Here is a 21,428-nt window from a genome sequence, read left to right as displayed (position 1 = left end):
CAGATTCTGCAGCTGCTGAAAATCCAAAATGTTGGAGGAACTCTGCAAGTCAGGCAAAATCTATGAAAGGAACAGAGAGTCGACATTCGCTAGGACACTACGATAACTATACGACAAAGAGATTTTTTAAACCACACAAGAAAATGTCTCGCAGCTATGCTTGTGGTGAACTTACCGTAAATAGGTCCTGGTCCACAGCAGTCAAGTTGAGGACATAGATCGCGTTACTTGCTCCCACATAAAAGCGGTTACGTGGTTCATCGACCAAAAAGCTGCTAAAAGTTTTGTTATTGCTCTTGACAAAGCTTCGCATTGATGTCAGCTGCTGGAGCTCTGAAAACAAAAGAAACACATTAAGATGTTAAAACATGATCTTTTTATTAACTGTTTATTTATGTATTGAGATACACCACAGAATAGGCCCTTCGAGTCACACCGCCCAGCCACCACCGAGTTAATCCTAGCCGACTCATAGGACAATTTAAAATGACCAACTATAACCTGCCAACCGGTATGTTTTTGAACTGTGGGAGGAAACTGGAACACCTGGCCAAAACCCATGCAGTCACAGCGCGAACATACAAACTCCTTACAGTCGGTGGTGGGAATGGCATCATTCTGGTATAAAAAAAAGGCCTGAAACTTCAGCTTAAATAAAATGCAAATCTGTATCCTGTAACAATTTAAGCACATTAGAGTCCCCCTACCCCGTACGCTGCACTGCAGTTTCTGAATACCTTTCATACAGTGCTGTTGTGTTCTGACGGAGTGTTGGTGAATGGAGGGTCAAAATACTTTCAATTTAGAATAGAAGAGAACTTGTTGGCAGTAGTGCCCACAGCGCTGATTTTGTTTAGAAAGGTTTTTTTGTTAAGTACACTCACATTCAGTGGCCACTTTATTAGGTACACCTGTCCATCAGCTCATTAATGTAAATATCTAACCAGCCAATCACGTGGCAGCAACACAGTGCATAAAAGCATGCAGACATGGTCAAGAGGTTCAGTTGTTATTCTGACCAAACATCAGAATGGGCTAGGACTGTGGTCAAAGTGACTTTGGCCATGGTGCCAGACGGGGCAGTTTGAGTGTCTCAGAAACGGCTGACCTCCTGGCGCAGTCTCTGTCGCAGGGGTTCCCGGCCTCCATCGTTAAGCAAGGGCTCCCAGACCCCAGGTTGTTAACGTGCTCTAGAGTTTACAGAGAATGATGCGATATACAAAAACCATCCAGTGACCGGCAGCTGTGTGGGGGGAAAGGCCAAGTTAATGAGAGGGGTCAGAGGAGAACGGCCAGACTGGTTCAAGCTGACAGGAAGGTGACAGTAACTCAAATAACCACACGTTACAACAGTGGTGGGCAGGAGAGCATCTCTGAATGCACAACACATTGAACCTTGAAGTGGACGGGCTACAGCAGCAGAAGACCACGAACACGCACTCAGTAGCCACTTTATTCAGTAAATGAGGTGCCCAATAAAGTGGACGCTAAGTGCATTTCATTGATTGCAGCTATTAATGACAAAACTGGCATTCAGAACCTGTTCCAAATTGTTCTTGAAATCAAGCAGGTTCAGAGGCCAGTTGCAAGTCATCACAAAAGGCCAGTTAATGTGGACAAGGATTTTTTCAGAAAGGCCCAATGGGCTGTTTTTGGTTCCTTTGGAGCAGAGTGTTCTGTGATTCTATTGGTCCAGGTGCAGGTTGATGGGACGAGGCAGATGACTGGTTTAGCACAGACTAGATGGGCTAAAGGGCCTGTATCTGTGCTGCAGTACTCTATGATTCTCTGACTCTAAGGTGAGGCAGGAAACCCAAAAGAACCGTCCAATATATGAGGGGTACAGATGAGGTAGATGGCCTAAGTTTCCCCTATAGTGGATGTGTGTGAAACCAGACGGCAGAGATTTAAGGTTAAAGGAGATCCCAGGAAGATTCTTATTTCCCCACACAGAGGATAGTTACAGTCTGGAAAGAATTGTGGGACAGAGTGTTGGAGCTCATGACCTTCATAACATTTAACAAGGAGCTACACAAGTACAAGACCATAAAATAGAGGAGCAGAATTAGGACATACAGCCCATAGAGTCTGCTCTGTTATTTATCATGGCTGATTTACTGTTCCTCTCATCTTCATTCTCCTGACTTCTCCCTGTAACCTTTGACACCCTGATTAATCAAAAATCTATCAACGTCCAGCTTATATATACACCCAATGACTTAGCCTTCGCAGTCTTCTTTGGCAATCAATTCCACAGATTCACCATCTTCTGGCTAAAGAAACTATTCCTCATCTCTGTTCCAAATGAACGTTCCTCTATTCAAAGGCTGCGACCTTCAGTCCTGGACTCCCCCACTACAGGAAACATCCTCTCCACATCCACTCTATCTAGGCCTTTCAATATCCAATAGGTTTCAGTAAGATCCGCCCTCATTCTTTTAAACTTCAGCGAGTACAAGCCCAGAGCCATCAAACACTCCTCATATGCTAAACCTTTCATTTCTAACAAGTACCGTACTTCATCCTAATGAAGTGTCGTGGCCTGAAACATTAACTATTTACTCATTTCATCTACTGAGTTCCTCCAGCATTTTGTGTGTGTTGCTCTGGATTTCCAGCATCCGCAGAAACTCCTGTGTTTAAGTAATTTAACTCCACTATGGACGGTCCCAAGCCCAGCTGTGAAAGGAGGAGTGTTGGATATGGGGCTCGCAACCCCATCCCGTGAAACCCCAGAGCTACAGAAATGACAACAGAAGCTCCTGAAACTTTATTCCTGGGAGGGGACGGATCTTCGATGGGCTACACCTGGGGATAGCATGAAGGGCCGCCTCAGGATGGGGGACTCTGTCGAGCTGCTGGCAGCGGCCTATGCCCCAGTGGGGGTGATGGCCTTAAGTAAACAAGTATTTGAACCACCTAGGCTGCAGACCAAGTACCAGCAGGTACACAGAACATAGAACAGTACCTTCCCAACCAATTAAATTCATAATCAAATGGCCATCTAAGCTAATCCCTCTGCCTACACACTATCCATATCCTTCCATTTCCCTCACATTCCCGTGCCTATCGAACTTACTGCCTGTCATGCCACCGGTGTTTCGGGCAGCAATGAAGGTCTTCTTCCATCCCTGTCTGTCCACGCCGTCGCACACAGATATAGAAGGGTTCCTCACTGCTGTTTCTGTAACAAATGTTTTTGACCAGTCAGGGTTGTTAGCCCTGAGCTGAACCCCCAAACCTGGGAGGACCAGTGTCCTCTACCCTTTGAGCTGTCTGGCGTGGGTGACCCTACCAAGAGCCAAAGCATAAAGTCCTGACTCCAGCCAACTTTTCTCTTTGGATCATCGAGACATGCAAGCCTCGAAACCCAATGACAAGGTTGTGATCTGCTTGGAGGACACGCCTATCTAAACGAACCTACAAAGACCCTAATGTATCTGCCCCTACCGCCACCCCGGGCAGCACATTCCAGGCAGCCACCACTCTCTGAGGACTAGAATACTGGCAATGGGCAGAGTGGACAGGAAGACCTAAAGAATCATTCGTGACTCTTTTTTTAAAAATCCATTTTGCTTAGCGAAACAGATCTTTAAACAATCCTGAAATGCAAGTTCATAATTTCAGAATATGTTTTATGTGTCTTCACAGAACGGGGGATCACAGAGGGAAAGTGTAAACCACAAGCAATTATAAAAATAGAGAGTAGGCAATTTCGAGAAGGACTGGAATATAAAAGCAAGGATTTAATGCTGAGGCTTCATAAGGCATCGGTCAGTCCGCACTTGGAGAAATGTCAGCCGTTTTGAACCTCTTATGTAAGAAAATGGGTGCCACAGTAGTGTAGTGATTAATGTGACACAACCACAGCCCTGTAATGAGTCTCTGTATGTTTTCCCCATGACATGCGTGTGCTTTCCGCAGCTGCTCTGGTTTCTTCCCACAGTCCAAAGGTGGGTTCACTGATCATTGTAAACTGTCCCGTGATTAGGTTAGGGTTAAATCGGGGCTGTCGGGGGTTACTGCCGGGTGTGGCTCAGTGGGCCACACTGTATCTCTAAAGAAATAGAAATAAAAGATACGTTGACTTTGGAGAGGACGTTCACGAGAATGATTGTGGGAACAAAAGTGTTAACATATGAGGAGCACTTGATGGCTCCAGTCTGTGGAGATCTAATCATTGAGTATACTTAAAGCAGTGGCTGATTAGTCAGGGCATCAAAGGTTTTGGGAGAAGGCAGCAGAACGGGGTTGAGAGGGAAATGAATCCGCTGTGTTGAAATGGCAGAGCAGACTCGATGGGCCAAATGGCTTGTGTCTCACATTTTAGTAGCTTTAGAACAGAACTGACTGCTAGTTCTGATGACCTGAAACATTTAATTTTCTCCTGTATAAAATGCTGCTTTTCTATTTCTAGACTTTCTAAGGTGACCATGATCTGTTACTTGCAGTGTACGCACGTTCCCCAACACAAGCCCAAGTACGAATGGTCAGAATGAAGCAGTCTCTCTCAGTGGCTGAAGAATTGCAAACAAACAGTACTTGATTATGTTACAAAAATCCATAATTCTGATCCAGATTCACATTTATTTATCAGATCAACACAGAAACACACAGCGAAATGTTAACAACCAACACACACAAGTGTCACCACACATTCTGGTGCCAACATTACATGCCCAGAATGCTCGGCAGATCAACACAGAACACAACAAGCAAGAACAACAGCACCAAACCAAGACCGACTGTTCCCTCCCTCACTCCCACCCACCCACTCACAGACACACACAGTCCTCTACCTGCCAGGACAGGCCATCTTCAGCCCCAGTCTCAAGTCAAGTCACTTTTATTGTCATTTCGACCATAACTGCTGGTACAGTACACAGTAAAAATGAGACAATGTTTTTCAGGACCATGATGTTACATGACACAATACAAAAACTAGACTGAACTAAGTAAAAAACAACACAGAGAGAAAAAAAACTACACTAGACTACAGACCTACCCAGGACTGCACAAAGTGCACAAAACAGTGCAGGCATTACAATAAATAATAAACAAGACAATAAGGCAGTAAGGTGTCAGTCCAGGCTCTGGGTATTGAGGAGTCTGGTAGCTTGGGGGAAGAAACTGTTACATAGTCTGGTCGTGACAGCCCGAATGCTTCGGTGCCTTTTCCCAGACGGCAGGAGGGAGAAGAGTTTGTATGAGCGGTGCGTGGGGTCCTTCATAATGCTGTTTGCTTTGCGGATGCAGCATGTAGTGTAAACATCCGTGATGGCGGGAAGAGAGACCCTGATGATCTTCTCAGCTGATCTCACTATCCGCTGCAGGGTCTTGCGATCCGAGATGATCAACCACTGGGTGACTGGAAGGGCCAGTGATGAAACTTGCCTTGCAATTGCACTGTGAATATTACTTACAAAGCCTTGTGGCTGAAATTAAGGCCTTCAACAACCATTACCACCTTCCTTGTGCAAGATACAAATCTGGATAATATATCCATTTACGCCAACTATATTGGGACTCATTGGCACCCTGAACGTCCATTCCCTTCACAAGTGGGCTACTGAAACAATGCATTCCAGTTATTCTTCAAAGATGACAAGAGAGCCCTTTGCAAACCTGTAAGCCAACAAGGAGGGCAATAACCTTATGAAATTACCATTTCCTTCCAAATCCTCTCCAGTACAGAGCCTGATGTGGAGAACCTGGATGGGCTGAGGTGGTTTTCTCTGGAGTAGAGAATGCTGTGAGGCAACTTGACAGAGGTATAACAAAACTGTGAAGGGAACAGATAGTAAAAAATCTCATGCTAGGGGTGTCAAAGGCAAGAGGCAAAGGTCATAGAAATGTACATCATAGAAACAGGCCCTATGGCCCATTCAGTCCATGCCAAACCATTTAAACTGCCTAGTCCCATCACCCTGCACTGGACAACAGCCCTCCATACCCACTACCATCCATGTATCTATCCAAACTTCTCTTAAACGTTGAAATCAAACTCACATACACCACTTGTGCTGAGAGTTTGCTCCACACTCTCACAACCCTCCGAGTGAAGAAGTTTCCCCTAATGCTCCCCTTAAACTTCTCACCTTTCACCCTTAAATCTATCCCTTGGCCAGGTCAGCCATGGTCTTACTGAATGGTGGAGCAAGCTCGACGGGCCAGACAGCCTGCTCTCGCTCCTATTTCTTATCTTCTTAACCCATAACCTCTGGTATTTACAAAGAACGGTGCAAAAAACAGAAAAACATCAAGTGAGTGGCAGCTCTGTGGGTGAAAATGCCTTGTTAACGAGAGAGATCACAGGAGAATGGTCGGACTTGTTCAAGCTGACAGGAAGATAACAGTAACTCAAATAGCCATGCACTACAACAGTGGTGTGCAGAAGAGCATCTCTAAACGCACAACACATTGAACCTTGAAGCGGACAGGCTACTGCAGCAGAAGACCATGAACGCACACGCTTTATTAGGTACAGGAGGGACCTATAATGTGGCCACTGGTGTAATAGGAGCACGTAGAAGGGATTAGTGTAGAGAAGCGTAACAGGCTGAGGAGCATTTTTCTGCGCTATTTGACTCCATCACCCCAGCACACTGACATTTTTGAAGTTGCAAGATTGAACCACATTTGCTGAAGAGAGAAAAAAAAATAATTACAGACATTGAAAAACCGAAACAAAAATAGTACGTGCAAGATATAATTAGCAGGTCCAGCAGTCAAATGTAACCTCAAAGAACAGCATCTCGTCTACCGTATAGACCCACTGCAATCCACAGACCCATGTTCAATTTAACAATTTCACAGGTAACCAAGCTTTTCTATTTCACAAGTGGTCAGTTCAGATGCAAAGTTTTCCACCCGTAACGTTGACTCAATCTTTCCCTCACCACAGAGGCTGCATGACCTGGAGGGTATTTTCAACACGTCTTCCACACCCCCACTGCCTCCATATTCCCGGCATCTGCTTTATTCTACATTTAAATTGTTCTAAACATTCTACGTTTAGCCCTTCGCACAACTACCCTTAATCCCAATTTCCCTCGGGATCAATAAAGTATGTCTGTCTGTCTGTCAGTCAACAATGAGGCTCCAAAAACGTCATGTCATCCCAACAACCTTGGGGTTCTCCCCCCCAAGCGATCAGAAACAGCCCCTTTGTCTTCTCCAACTCCATTTCTAAGTACAATCACCAGAATCAGAATCAGGTTTATTATCACTGGCACATGTGGTGGAATTTGTTGCTTTGTGACAGCAGTACGGTGCAAGACATAGTATATTATAAATCACAACAATAAGAAAAATTATGTATCGTGGATTCCGGTTAATTGTGACACATCCGGTAGATTTTGGCCCAGTTAAGCGGCTGCCCCAAATAGCCGAAGTTTCATGGAAATCGTTAAAAGGTATATAAAAAAAAGTCAAACTATCGTTTAAATAAGTAACAAATTATGTATTTAAATGAAACGCAGATCAAATTAGAACACTACCAATATTACTACAGAACTATAAAACTGTGTATTAGTTCCTAATATTTAATCGAAGGAGGAATTCAGCCAGTGCCCGCTGCCGTGTTCTTTTGATTGACTGTAAATGAACAAGGTCAGTGCAGACACCTCGGGCAGATGATGGACTGCCTTCATTGCCCTGCTTCACGCAGTCAAAATAAAATGATCAAAACTCACTGCTTTTTGAATCGGTGTTCATCAGCCCAAATAGATAACAAACCATAGAATCATGCAGCCGTTGCTATTTAAAAAGATGCATATTCTGACTGGATACTGAGGCTTTGGGCCTACTTCGGGCTGCTCCAGGGATTTGGATCGAAGGACTCAATTTAGTACAGAATGCTGTAGTTGTTATTCACTTCTATTTTTATACCTGGTTTGTTCTGTGTTTTTTTTCCCCTCCTTCTCTGTGAGCACTGGTGGGGGTAGTCTTATTTTTGCTAATTGGGTTCTTTTGGGTTCCTTGCTTGCCAATTGCCTGTTAAGCAAACAAATCTCAAGATTGTATAATTTATACATTCTTTGGTAATAAATGCACTTTGAATTTAGCGTGCATGACTGATGCTAGTTAGAAACTGTTCGGCAACACCCCCAATTAAGTGGCAGTGTCCCAAATAAATGAAGGGAACCCCAGCTATTTTCTTGTTTAGTTTTTGTTCTTTAAAAGTTGCCCCAAATGAGTAGCTGCCTCGATTAACCATGGATATAATATAGAACATATTCTGTGCAAAAATAGTGAGGTAGTGTACATGGGGTCATCGTCCATTCAAAAATCGAATGGCAGAGGGGAAGAAGCTGTTCCTGAAACGTTGAGTGTATGTCTTCAGGCTCCTGTACCTCCTCCCTGATGGCAGCAATGAAATGAGGGCATGGCCTGGGTGTTGGGGGTCCTTAATGATGGATGCCACCTTTTTGAGGCATCACCTTTTGAAGGTGTCCTGGATTCTGGGAAGGCTAGTGCCGATGATGGAGCTGCCTGAGTTTACAACTGTCTGAATCTTTTACTGATCTTGTGCAGTGGTCCCTCCACACCAGACCAGTAAGAATGTAGAAATTTATGACTGACTTTGGTAACATGCCAAATCTCCTGAAACTCTGAACTCCTTATGAAATATAGCCACTGGCAAGTTTTCTTGGTAACTGCATCAACATGTTAGGCCCAGAATCAATCCTTAGACACCCAGGGACTTGGAAATGCTCGCTCTCTCCACTGCTGTGCATTCCCTCGACTGCCCCTTCCTCTCCACAATTAATTCTGGAGGCCCAGTCAGTGGCAGGAGAAAACCACAGCAATGAGGTTTCTCGCAGGTTGGCGACGCTTGTTTAAAAGGAGAGCTTCGCGGGTGTTCGGACATTCTGGAGGCCCAATCAGCAGGAGCAGAGCATAGCGATTTTAATAAAAGTACAGAAGAGACAAACGGGACGGCCACTGTTGGGAGTAGGATAGTGGTGAGGGTAGGAGTGTCAGGCTTTGGCTCAAAGGAAGCTTAGGCTCAGAAGAGGCATTGGCTCTGGGTAAGTTTCTGTTCAAGTTCCCTGTTTTTCTCTCTCTTACTGTACCTTGCGTAGTAAATGGCTGTTGTGTGTTCTTCATGCCGAATGTCGGAACCCTGGGAGACCCAGAGTGTCCCAGGGAACTACGTCTTCATAAAATGCATCCAGTTGCAGCTCCTCGAAGACTGTGTTAGGGATCTGGAGCAGCAACTGGATGACCTTCGACTTACACGGGACAGCGAGGAGATAATCAATCAGAGTTACAGGGAAGTAGTCACCCCTAAGCTGCAGCAGGTGAGTAGCTGGGTGACTGTCAGGAGAAATGGAAATGTGAATAAGCAGTTAGCACAGACCACTCCTGTGGCCATTCCCCTCAATAATAAGCATACTGTTGTGGGGGATGACCTCCCAGGGGAGTGCCATGGAAACCAGGTGTAATGCCCTGGTACCAGGGGGTTGCACAGGTTACAGGCACTGAGCAAAGGAAAGAGGGAGAAGAGGGGAGTGGTAGTGATTGGGGACTCAGTAGTGAGGGGAACAGACAGGAGATTCTGTGGATGTGAACGGGGCACCCGGATGGTATGTTGCCTCTCAGGTGCCAGGGTCAGTGACATCTCGGATCGCATCCACAGCATTTTGGAGGGGGAGGGAGAGCAGCCAGATGTCTTGGTACATATTGGTACCAATGACATAGGAAGGAAAAGTAATGAGGTCCTGAAGAGAGAATCTAGAGAGCTAGGTAGAAAGCCGAGAAGCAGCACCTCTAGGTTCGTGATTTCTGGATTTCTACCTGTCCTACGCACCAGTGAGGTTGGAAACAGGATGATGTGGCTGATAAATGTGTGGCTGAGAAGCTGGTGCAGGGGGCAAGGCTTCAGATTCTTGGATCATTGGGATCTCTTTCTGGGGGAGGTATGATCTGTTCAAAAGTGACGGGTTGCACCTGAACCCGAGGGGGACCGATATTCTCGTAGGCTGGTTTGTTAGAACTGTTGGGGACGGTTTAAACTAATTTCTCAGGGGTTGAGAACCAGAGTGAAGATAAGATGGATGGTGAAAAGAAAGCAAAGATAGCATGCAGACGGGCAGGGAGATGATAGGACACAATTGCAGCCTGCAGGGTGTGTTTCAGTGCATTAGGGATGCAGAATCAAAAAGGGTAGCAAATGCAGCACTCAAGGCGTTGTATCTCAATGCAGAGTATAAGAAATAAGGTGGATGATATTGTTACATGATTACAGTTTGTTAACTATGATGTTGAGGCCATCACTGAATCGTATCTGGAGGATAGTTGTAGTTGGGAGCTGAATCTTCAAGGTTACACGTTGTATTGGAGGGATAGGAAGGTAGACAGAGGGGGTGGTATGGCTCTACTGGTAAAGAATGGCATCAAATCAGTAGAAAGATGTAGCATAGGATCGGAAGATGTTGAATCCTTGTTGGTTCAGAAAATGCAACAGTAAAAGGACTCTGATGGCAGTTATATACAGGCCTCCCAACAGTAGCTGGGATGTGGACCACAGATTACAACAGGAAATAGAAAAGGCATGTCAAAAGGGCATAAATGATGGTCATCGGAGATTTTAACATGCAGGTCAATTGGGAAAATTAACTGGGTAATGGATCTCAAGAGAGTGAGTTTATTGAATGCCTACGAGATGGCTTTTTAGAGCCTGCTAGGGGATCAGCTATACAGGATTGGGTGTTTTGTAATGAACCAGAGGCGATTAGGGAGCTTAAGGTAATGGGACCCTTAGAAGACAGTGATCACAATATGATTGAGTTCAACTTGAAATTTGATAGGGAGAAAGTAAAGTCTGATGTAGCAGAATTTCTGTGGAGTAAGGGAAATTACAGTGGTATGAGAGAGGAGTTGGCCAAAGTGAATTGGAAGGAGCTGCTGGCAGGGATGTCAGCAGAGCAGCAATGGCGTGAGTTTCTGGGGAAAATGAGGAAGTGCATTCCAAAAACAAAGAAATATTCAAAAGGCAAAATAGTACAACCATGGCTAACAAGGGAAGTCAAAGCTAATGTAAAAACCAAAGAGAGGACATACAACAAAGCGAAAATTAGCGAGAAGATAGAGGATTGGGAAACTTTATAGGAGATTCTAAAAACCTATAGGAGAGTTCAAAGAAGGTTCACAAGGATGATCCAGGAATGAAAGGATTATCATACAAGGAACTTTTGATAGCTCTGCGTCTGTACTTGCTGGAATTTAGAAAGATGCGTGGGGGGTGGGGGTAGAAATCTCATTGAAACCTTTCAAATATTGAAAGGCCTAGACAGAGTAGATGCGGAAAGGATGTTTCCCATGGTGGGGGAGTCTAGGAGCGCACAGCCTCAGGATAGAGGGGTGTCCATTTAAAACAGAGATGAGGAGAAATTTCTTTAGCCAGAGGGTGGTGAATTTGGGGAATTTATTACCATATGCAGCTGTGGAGGCCAGGTCATTGGGTGTTTTTAAGGCAAAGTTTGATAGGTTCTTGATTGGACACAGCATCAAAGGTTACGGGGAGAAGGCGGGGGAATGGGGTTGAGGAGGGGATAAAAGGATCAGCCAGGATTGAATGGCAGGGCAGACAAATGGCCTAATTCTGCTCCTACGCCTTAGTAATTCCTTGCTCTTACCGACATTGAGTTGACTTGTTTTTCTGTGTTCCAGTTTTGATAAAGGGTCAACTCTGTTACTTTTTCAATGCTGCATCATCTGCTCTTTATCTCCAACACCTGTTTGGAGTTAGGAGTTTGAGGAGATTTGGTACGTCTCTATAAACACTCACAAATTTCTACAGATGGACCATGGAGAACAGTCAAAGCTCTGACCCACAATGCCTCTGCCAGCCACCACATGCGAATCCAAACTAATCCCATATGGCTTCATGTGGTCTTTCACCCTCCATTCCTGGGTTTTTTGTGTGCTTTTATCCTGATAAAGAGTCTCAGCCCAAAATGACAACTCAGCCGGCCAACTGTTTACTCATTTCAGTAGATGCTGCCCGACCTCCTGAGTTCCCCCAGCATTTTGTGTGGTGCTCTGGATTACCAACATCTGCAGAACCTCTTATGTTAATTTTTCTCTCTTAAATATTGCTATGATAAAAGAAAGATGCAGCAGAAAGGCCCAAATTGTTTTTCTTTTGGTTTCAAGTGAATAGCACCATTCCCCAGGGACCAACTTGACTTTTCTTTTGCACCAACGTTAAGGAACTGGCTTGCAAGCCCACGGTTTCTAAATTTGCAGATTCGGCAAAACTTGGAAGTATTATGAAGTGCAGGAATTGTAGCTCAATGGCAGAAGGGCACTGCTGAATGGCACAGCGGATACTCGTTACCTCACTACTCCAGCGACCCACAGTCACTCCTCACCCCCATTGTGTTTATGCAAAACGCAGTGACCATCTGGGCTTCTTTCGAATACTCAGTGCCTTCCCAGGCAAATTCCTACAGTGAATATCACTGCTTCACATCGAGATACACAACTATTGGGATGGGGTCCTGGTAGGCAATTTCCATTACAAAAAAGGAAAAAAAAAATCTCTGGGATGTGGAGGGGATGTTTCCTATGGTGGGGGAGTCCAGGACCAGAGGGCACAGCCTCAGAATAGAAGGACTGTGGCGGGCTGCTACGCGCAGCGCTGAAATTACGACACGGAGTCGATAAACTGCAGCCACAGAATCTCTTTATTTCAAAAACACAGTCTCGCTTTAAAGCCTGTCTCCCCCACTCGATACTTCGAGAGGCAAGTAACTGAAACTCCTTGAGGCTATCTACCTTTGTCTCTGGCTCTGGCTAATTGTCCGCCGGTTCGAGTGTGCTAGTAATTGGGTCGCCACAGGACAACACTTCAGAACAGAAATGAAGGGGAATTTCTTTAGCCAGAGGCTGGTAATTCAGTGGAATTCATTGCCACATGTGGCTGTGGAGGCCAAATCACTGGGTATACTAGGGTGATTGATAAGTTCGTGGCCTAAGGTAGAAGGAGTCCATTTTATAAAACCTAGCACATTTATTTTTCAACACAGTCCCCTCCTACGTGTACACACTTAGTCCAACAGTCGTGGAACATACAGATCCCTTCTTTGTAGAAGTGGTCCACAGCAGGGGTGATTGATAAGTGATTGATAAGTTCGTGGCCCAAGGTAGAAGGAGATTAGTTACACAGCTCTCGTTACACGCACGTACAGTTCAACTCTTTGAGCAAAAATGCAGAAAGTTTGAAGTTAATAACTGATCTCCTTCTACCTTAGGCCACAAACTTATCAATCACCCCCTGCTGTGGACCACTTCTGGAGGTCCAAGACGCTGACTTCTACAAAGAAGGGATCCATATGCTCCACAACCACTGGACTAAGTGTGTAAATGTAGGAAGAACAAATGTGCTAGGTTTTATAAAATTGACTCCTTCTACCTTAGGCCACAAACTTATCAATCACCCCTCGTATTTAAAGCAGAGGTTGACAGGTTCTTGATTAGTCAGGGCATCAAAGTTACAGGAAGAAGGCAGGAGAATGGGGTTGAGAGGCACAATAAATCAGCCATGATGGAATGGTGGAGTAGACCCAATGGGGGTGGACTGAATGTCCTAATTCTCCTCTCATGTCTTATAGTCATCATCATTATTACGTGCTGTGCCATACAACATGAGTGATCATGGTCTGACCATGACTGTTCTTGGTAAATTTTTCTGCAGAAGTGGTTTGCCATTGCCTCTTCTGGGCAGTGTCTTTACAAGACGGGTGACCCCAGCCATTATCAATACTCTTCAGAGACTGTCTGCCTGATGTCAGTGGTCGCATAACCGGGATTTGTGATATGCACCAGCTGCTCATACGACCATCCATCAGCCGCTCCCATGGCTTCACATGACCCTGATCGGGGGGTGGGGGGGCTAAGCAGGTGCTACACCTTGCCCAAGAGTGACCGGCAGGCTAGCAGAGGGAAGGAGCGCCTTACGCCTCCTTTGGCAGAGAGGTATCACCACTTCACTGTCAATGGCTTGTAGTAACTCTATGCAAATGCATACATATTGCTAATTATGCAAAGCATTTCCCAAACAGCTAAATGCCTAATAGTCCTTTCAGTAGTGTAGGTGGAACCACAGGCAGAAAGAAGAGGAAGTCTAAGATGATTCACAACTTTATAGAAACAGACAATAGGAGCAGAAGGCGGCCACTTGGGTAATCACATTCAGTCATCTATTCTGCCTTCCCCACTTTCAGAAGTGCAGCACATCTACCTCCTTCTCGAATAACATACCAGATGCTGGAAGAACTCAGCAGGTCAGGCAGCATTTATGGAGGGCAGTATAGAGTCGACGCTTTGGGCCGAAACATAGAAAACCTACAGCACAATACAGGACCTTGTGCCGAACACATCCCTACCTCAGAAATTACTAGGCTTACCCATAGTGCAGTAATTTCCAAGCTCCATGTACCTATCCAAAAGTCTCTTAAAAGACCCTATCGTATCTGCCTCCACCACCGTCATCAGGACTGGAAAGGGAAGAGAGTGGAGGGAGGGGAAGGAGTACAAACTGGCAGGGATAGGTGAAGCCAGTTGAGGGGGGAGGTGAATGGAGTATGAAGCTGGAATATGATAGGTGAGAAAAGTAAAAGGCTAAAGACAGAATCTGATTGGAGAGGAGAGAGAACCATGGGATAGAGGGACACAGAGGGAGATGATCGGGAGGTGAGAAGGGAAGAGGCAGGAGGGAATCAGAAAGGGGAATTTTAAAAGAGAGAGGGGGAGAGGAGGGAAAAGTCTGTTGAGTTCCTCAGTTGCATCTGCAGATTCTCTTGTGTTCTGACTTGAACGTATTACTGATTACTCCATTATCAACGTTTATTGTTGTCACATCTACAGTGGAAAACATTTTGCATGACATTCATACACAGCATTTCACAAAGCAGGTATATCATGCTAGACCAAAAATCCAGTATAGTGTTACACAGAAAGGCAACGCAAGCAGACAACAAAGTTTAAAGTATATTTATTATCGAAGTATGTACACCTGGAGTTTTGTCTCCTTAAAGACAGCCACAAAACAGAAACCCAATAGAACCTATTTTTAAAAAAGACTGACAGACACTCAATGTGCAAAGAAAAAAAATCAATAAAAGTAAGCAAACATATTCAGATCTGAAATTCACGAAAGTGAATTCACAGACACAAAGCCAGCCGATTCAGGAGCCTGTTAGTGCAGGCCACAGCCTCCATTCAGCGCAGAGCTGAGTAAACCTCACGAAGCAGCAAGCTGAACTGGCCGATCTCTCACCTCTGGCCCTGACACCCTGACCTTTTCAATCTGGCCTGGCGCTTAGATCATCCGAATCTTAGATCATTTCTTGCTCTCAGACCTGGGCTCAGCGGCTTCAATACACTCTTAGGCCGGTGCCTCAATTCGGCCAAGGGTGAAAGTGCAAGGACTGTGACAAGCAAGATTTGTGAGGTAAAGAGTTTGCCTTTGTTGCACAATCGTCTAAAATTCACAGGGTAGAAGCTGTCCTTGAGCCTTTTGGGACAATTTCAATCTTTTGTTCTTCCACCCTAGGATGGGACGATAAGGGAATGACTGGGGTGGGAGGCGGCCTTTGATAACATTGGCTGCTTTCCCAAGACAGCAGGACACGTAGACAGTGCCTGTGAAGGGGAGGCTAGTTTCTGTGATAGACTGAACTGTGTTTGGAACGCTCTGCAGTTTTCTTGCAGTCTTGGACAGCACAATTGTCAGTCTGGTTCTGACTTAATCTCCACTGCCTTCACCCTACCAACGAAGAAATTTTTTGTGCTCTTAGTTCTAAATGGCACAGACCAGTTCCCGAAGCAGACAAAGGTTCAAAGTACATTATCAAAATACATATGCAGTAAGCAACCCTGAGATTCGTCTTCCTCACAGACAGCAACAAAACAAAGAAAACCATGGAACCCGTTCAAAGAAAATCATCAAACCACTCCCCCCACTCCCTCCACAGGCAAAAATAACATGCGAACTGCAACAAACAAAAAGGCAAGTGAAAAAACACAGAATACAGAACTCAAAATCAAAAGAGTCCATGTGGAGTTCAGCTCAGTTTTCGTCATCTGCAAGCCACCCCGATACAAAGACGCCCAAGACAGCAACAGGTAAAAGCGCACCAGAAACCAGAAATATATAATGTGAACTACAGTCTAATCCACAAATTGCAAACCAAGAAATTTTGGCAGCAAGTGAGAGACCATTCGAATGCAGGGACTTTACTTTGGGAGCAGTGAGTGAGAGGGAGAGAGAGACAGCCACATGTGGACACGTTCCTCCAGCAGAATCAAGCGACAACACTCGTTCACCTTCCGCACCCGCCTCGATATTTTCAATCTTTAATTGCCGAGAAATGGAGTCGATCATGGGCTCGCGCCCCGTCTCTGAGCCTCTCACTTCGCTCAAAGCCTCTCGGAGACAGCAAGCGCCAGATCACTCAATCGGTCCATAAACAGACCATCAAACTGCAGATCACAGTAGCAGAACCACATTTGAAAGAAAAAGATGATGTAAAAGAAGAGAAAGTGGTAGTTTTGTGAACCATGTGGAGGATGTTGCCCATGGTGGGGGTGTTTGCTGGTGATCTTTCTGGTTATAGATACCTAAGCCAACAGAAACATCTTCCCCCTCTCCAGCAGGTCCAGTCCTGCTTATATCTTATCAGTTTTCACAACATACACCTTCATTCTTCTAAACTCTTGTGAGGTACGCTGTGGAAGTCTTATGCACATATACATAGCTAGGGTGCCCAAGACATTTTTCACTGTAGTCATTTTGTGTACTGCACTGTATCGTTGGAGCAAAAAACCTATGATATGCCTACATGGGTCTCTCTTACACACAGAGAATGGGAAGGGATCAGGGAGAGGGGAATCATGGTTGGGAAAAGGGAGAGGGGAGGGAGCAGGAAGCACCGGAGAGACATTCAGTAATGATCAATCAACCAATCGTTTGGAATCAAGTGAACCTGCCTGGTGTCTCAGTGCTGGGTACGGCTACACATGTGCCACTCCCCCACCCCAGAAATCCTCCACTGCCACCTGTCCCTCACCCCTCCCACAGCACTCCACCCTCACCATTCCCAACACCCTTTGCTCTCACAAGATTTACAAACTCACTCTCCGCTCCATGCTAACTAATACATCACTGGGCAAAAGTCTAAGTCACCCCAGCTATAAATATACATGTCCCTAAAACGTTTGCACAGTACTGTATTCCACCCAATATCAGTCCTATTGTCTCAGTAAACCGGCTTGTAAATGTCTGCTGCACGCTCTCCACGCAACAAGAGCCTCCCTCAGGTCGATCAATGCAAGCTGCACACAAGAGTCTTGCCAAGGCTCTGTGCAACCTCAGCAAGGAATCCTTACTCCTTTGTCAAGGAATAAATGGTTGGGTGAGACTACAACCAGAGGTCATGGCTTAAGGGTGAAAGGTGAGAAGGTTAAGGGGAACACGCGGGGAAATTTCCTTCACTCAGAGGGTGGTGAGAGTGTGGATTGAGCTGCCAGCACAAATGGTGCATGCAAGCCCGATTTCAAAGTTTAAGAGAAGTTTGGGTAGATACGTAAATTGTAGGGGTATGGTGGGGGGGGGGGGGGGGGGAGGGCTATGGTCCAGGTCGATTGGTCTAGGCAGTTTAAATGAGTTGGCATAGACTAGATGGGCTGAAGGGCCTTTTTATGAGCTGTACTTCTCTACGACTATGTGACAGCAATGTATCATTTACTCTGAATAAAACACCTCCCGCAGAGCTGACATTTCCACTTTCTATGTAATAGCTTAAGTCTAATACGTGTTTATTTAATGACAACATTTTATTTTTAATTATTTATTTTAAACTGTCATCTTAATCCATGTCATATTTAAAACAGTCCTAAAAGAAGAGCGGACTTAGGTGAATTATGCTTCAGATAATTAGCCTAAACTGGTTATCCAGCCACCCCAACCAGAGGTTCCTGACAGTATGGGCTACAGAGAACAGATGTAACAGTGCAAGGACAAATGGTGGTGCGACGCTGTTACAGCATTGGGCGTTCCAGATTGGAGTTCAAGTCCGATGCCTTCTGTGAGAAGTTTGTACGTTCTCCCAGTGACAGTGTGGGTTTCCTCTGGGTGCTCTGGTTTCCTCCCACTTACCAGTTAGTTGGTCATTGTGCTGTGATTAGGCGAGGGTTAAGTAGATGGGTTGCTGGACGGTGTGGCTCAGTGGGCCGGAAAGAGCCTGTTTCACGCTGCATCTCAAATAAATAAGTGACAGAGCTAGATTTTTTTTTAAATCTCTCGGCTCCAGAAACACCAGCTGAACCTCAATCTTATAGTACGTATCCCACCACGATGGAGATGATGGTTTCCTGCAGCGACAGAAAGCCAAGGCAAAAGAAAAATAACAATGACAGAACTGTGTCTTAAAAGCCATGGTTAGAAGCGCAGACAACAGAGTCAAAACCAGAAATGAAAAGCCACAAACTCTGCAGATATGGTGAGTGGTTCGCCCTGCATCACTGTGTGAGCAGATGGAAGTGCACTAGACCATTAGTGTCTCTGTGCAAGGTTACACTTCCAAATACAGGCAGAGCCCTAGCACAGAAACAGACCTCAAAGACCGCAGTGGACGACTGCAGTCTGCCAAAAATTGACAGATTGGAGGAGAGTTCAGACAACAGACAGAAGACATTTCAAATGAAGAAGTGTAAAGTAATGGGTACTTCACTGAAGCATGAACAGGAACAGGAACAGCAGTGAATCAGGCCATGAAGCATCCTCAGACATTCAAATGTCGAAAGGACTAGAGAAGGTGGATGTGGAGAGGATGTTCCCTCTGGCAGGGGTATCCAGAACTAGAGGGCACAGCCTCAAAATTGAGGGGTGACCTTTGAGAACAGACGTAAGGATTTTTTAGCCAAGGAGTGGTGAATCTGTGGAATGCTCTGCCACAAACTGCGGTGGAGGGTAAATAAGTAGGTATATTTAAAGTAGAAGTTAATAGATTCCTAATTGGTCAGGGCATCGAGGAATATGGTGAGAAAGCAGGTGTGCGGGGTTGAATGGGATCCAGGATAGGCCACAACGGAACAGTGGAGTGGACTCGAAGGGCTGAATGGCCTAATGTACTCCAGCATATTATGGTTTTATGGTCTAACAAGCACTGTGCAAAAGATGACAAATAGTGCAAATACAATAAATAAATAAATAATATTGAGAACAAGAGTTGTAGAGTCATTGAAATTGAGTCCATGGGCTGTGGAATCAGCTCAGTGTCGAGGTGAGTGAAATTATCTACAATGGTTCAGGAGCCTGACGGCTGTAGAGTAATAACTGTTCTTGAACCTGGTGGTGTGGGATCTAAGGCTCTTGTAGCTCCTTCCCAATGACAGAAGTTAGAAGAGAGCATGGCCTGGATGGTGGGGGTCCTTGATGATGGGTGCTGCCTTCTTGTAGCAGAGCTCCTTGTACATGTACTCAAAATTGGATCAGTCTTCACAATCTAATCTTCACAGCAAATACTGCTTTCCCACTTTTAACTGCAAGACAGTTGAGTGGTATCAATAGTATTTGGATTTCAAAAAGATTGGCTTCCATTCTTCTGTATTCTGATGAGCTTAATCCTTACAGTGGTTCATATGTCAACCACTTCACCCCAGGTGAATCTCCTCTGCCCGGGCCGAATCAGGGCGTCGAGGCCTGGCAGGCCCCAGGTCCCAGAGCCAGGAACAACCCAAGGCTTGGACGATTTAAGCGCTGGGCCAGATTGAAAAGATCAGGGTGGGCGGGCCAGTTCAGGTCACTGTGCCGCGAGGTTTACTTGTCTCTGCGGTAAAAGGCTTACTCGTTTCCGTCTGAACTGAGGCCGTGGCCTGCAACTAACGGGCTTCTGTGGACTCACTTCCGTCAACTTCAGGTCTGAATGCCACTTGCTTACTTTTATTCTTTGCACAATTTGTTTCTCTCTTTCTCTCTCTGCACATTGGGCGTTCAACAGTCTTTTGTTTGAGTGGGTTCTATGAGGTCGTTTTGTTTTGTGCCCGCCTGTAAGGAGACGAATCTCTAAGTTGTACATACTTCAATAATAAATGCACTTTCAACTTTGAACACACGTGCCCTGTGAAGCTGCATCCAAATTCCCTGTTTTTTTGTAGACCAGACCCCTTAGTGAACTTGGCTATAATCAAATCAACCCTCTGCATTTCAATGACTAGGCCTCTCAGATTCATATGTACCATGACATTCTGCAGTCTAGTCTCAGTCAATTTAAACAATATTATTCTTTATTCTTCCTCTGGAGCCTACAGAACAGAGTGGGTGGAACAAGAGAAGCCCTCCTCGCCAATGAGTACAGTTACACGGAGCGATGCCCCAAGAAAGCAGCATCCGTCATCAGTTACCGACCCCACCCTGCACTCCCCACCATCCAGGCCATGCTCTCTTCTCGCTGCTGCCTCCGGGTAGGAGATACAGGAGCCTGTGGTCCCACACCACCAGGTTCAGGAACAGTTATCCGTCAGGCTCCACAGTCAGTGTGGATAACTTCACTCAACTCAACACTGAACTGGTTCCATAACCAGTTATGGAATTGATATAAACCTGTGTGTATAATTCACAAAGACAGAATAAAAGCAAATTATACACAAACAGTATAAAAATATGCCGGGCAATTTTCCACTGATGGCCCCATCTCCCAGTACCACTTTGAAGAAGGGAGATTACCTGCACAAACTCGGCTAAAGTACAACCATCCACCCGTGCAAAGACTTCCTCTGAAAGAGGAGCTGCAGTGGAAAGTGTCTGGCCCCTTCCGAAACCATTAGAGCACCCCCAGACAAGGTTAAAACGTGGCACCCATACAGATAAAATGAATGCTGAAATCCCAGTCCTTATTTAAAAACCCGGCACTCAATTTAGTTCAGTTTCAGCTTATTGTCATTCAGAAACCACAAATGCAATACAGTTAAAAAATGAGACAATGTTCTCCAGAATGAAATCACAAAAGCACATGACAAAACAGACTACACCAGAAAATCCACATAATGTTTGGTAATCCCCAATCCAGAGTCCGGAGAGGCTGCTGTCTATTAATATCACGCTACCGTCTTAGCGCGTTCCCCGGAAAGGAGCTCCAAACCCACCAGACAAAACAAGACTACCCAGACACACCAAGTCAGGAGACCAACGCTACCACCCAACAAATCAAAAACTAAAGCTACAAGACCTACACAAAACCACATAGTTACATATAGTTATAGTTAACATATAGTTACAACAGTGCAGATAAAAGGAATGCTGAAATCCCAGTCCTCACTTAAAAACCTGGGGACCACTGCAGCATAGTGGCCAACAGGACACTATTGCAGTTTGGTGTATTCTGGAGTTCAGAGTTCAGAGTTCAACTCCAGCACCG

The 21,428-nt window shown here is 45.2% G+C and overlaps 1 protein-coding gene across 2 annotated transcripts in view; it reads right to left on the bottom strand.

Moving 5' to 3' along the window:
* LOC140726126 (protein O-GlcNAcase-like) overlaps positions 1-21,428 on the bottom strand; it is a 303,790-nt gene that overhangs the window by 226,183 nt on the left and 56,179 nt on the right. For both annotated transcript variants that reach the window (XM_073042089.1, XM_073042091.1), the window contains exon 2: positions 176-333. In XM_073042089.1, coding sequence (XP_072898190.1) covers positions 176-333 — 158 coding nt within the window. The remainder of the gene's footprint in view (positions 1-175; positions 334-21,428) is intronic.

The sequence above is a fragment of the Hemitrygon akajei genome, chromosome 4 (genome assembly GCF_048418815.1).
Source record: "Hemitrygon akajei chromosome 4, sHemAka1.3, whole genome shotgun sequence".
Lineage (NCBI taxonomy): Eukaryota > Metazoa > Chordata > Chondrichthyes > Myliobatiformes > Dasyatidae > Hemitrygon > Hemitrygon akajei.
The sequence above is the reverse complement of the archived record's forward strand: the minus strand, read 5'-3'. Positions and strand labels throughout refer to the sequence as shown.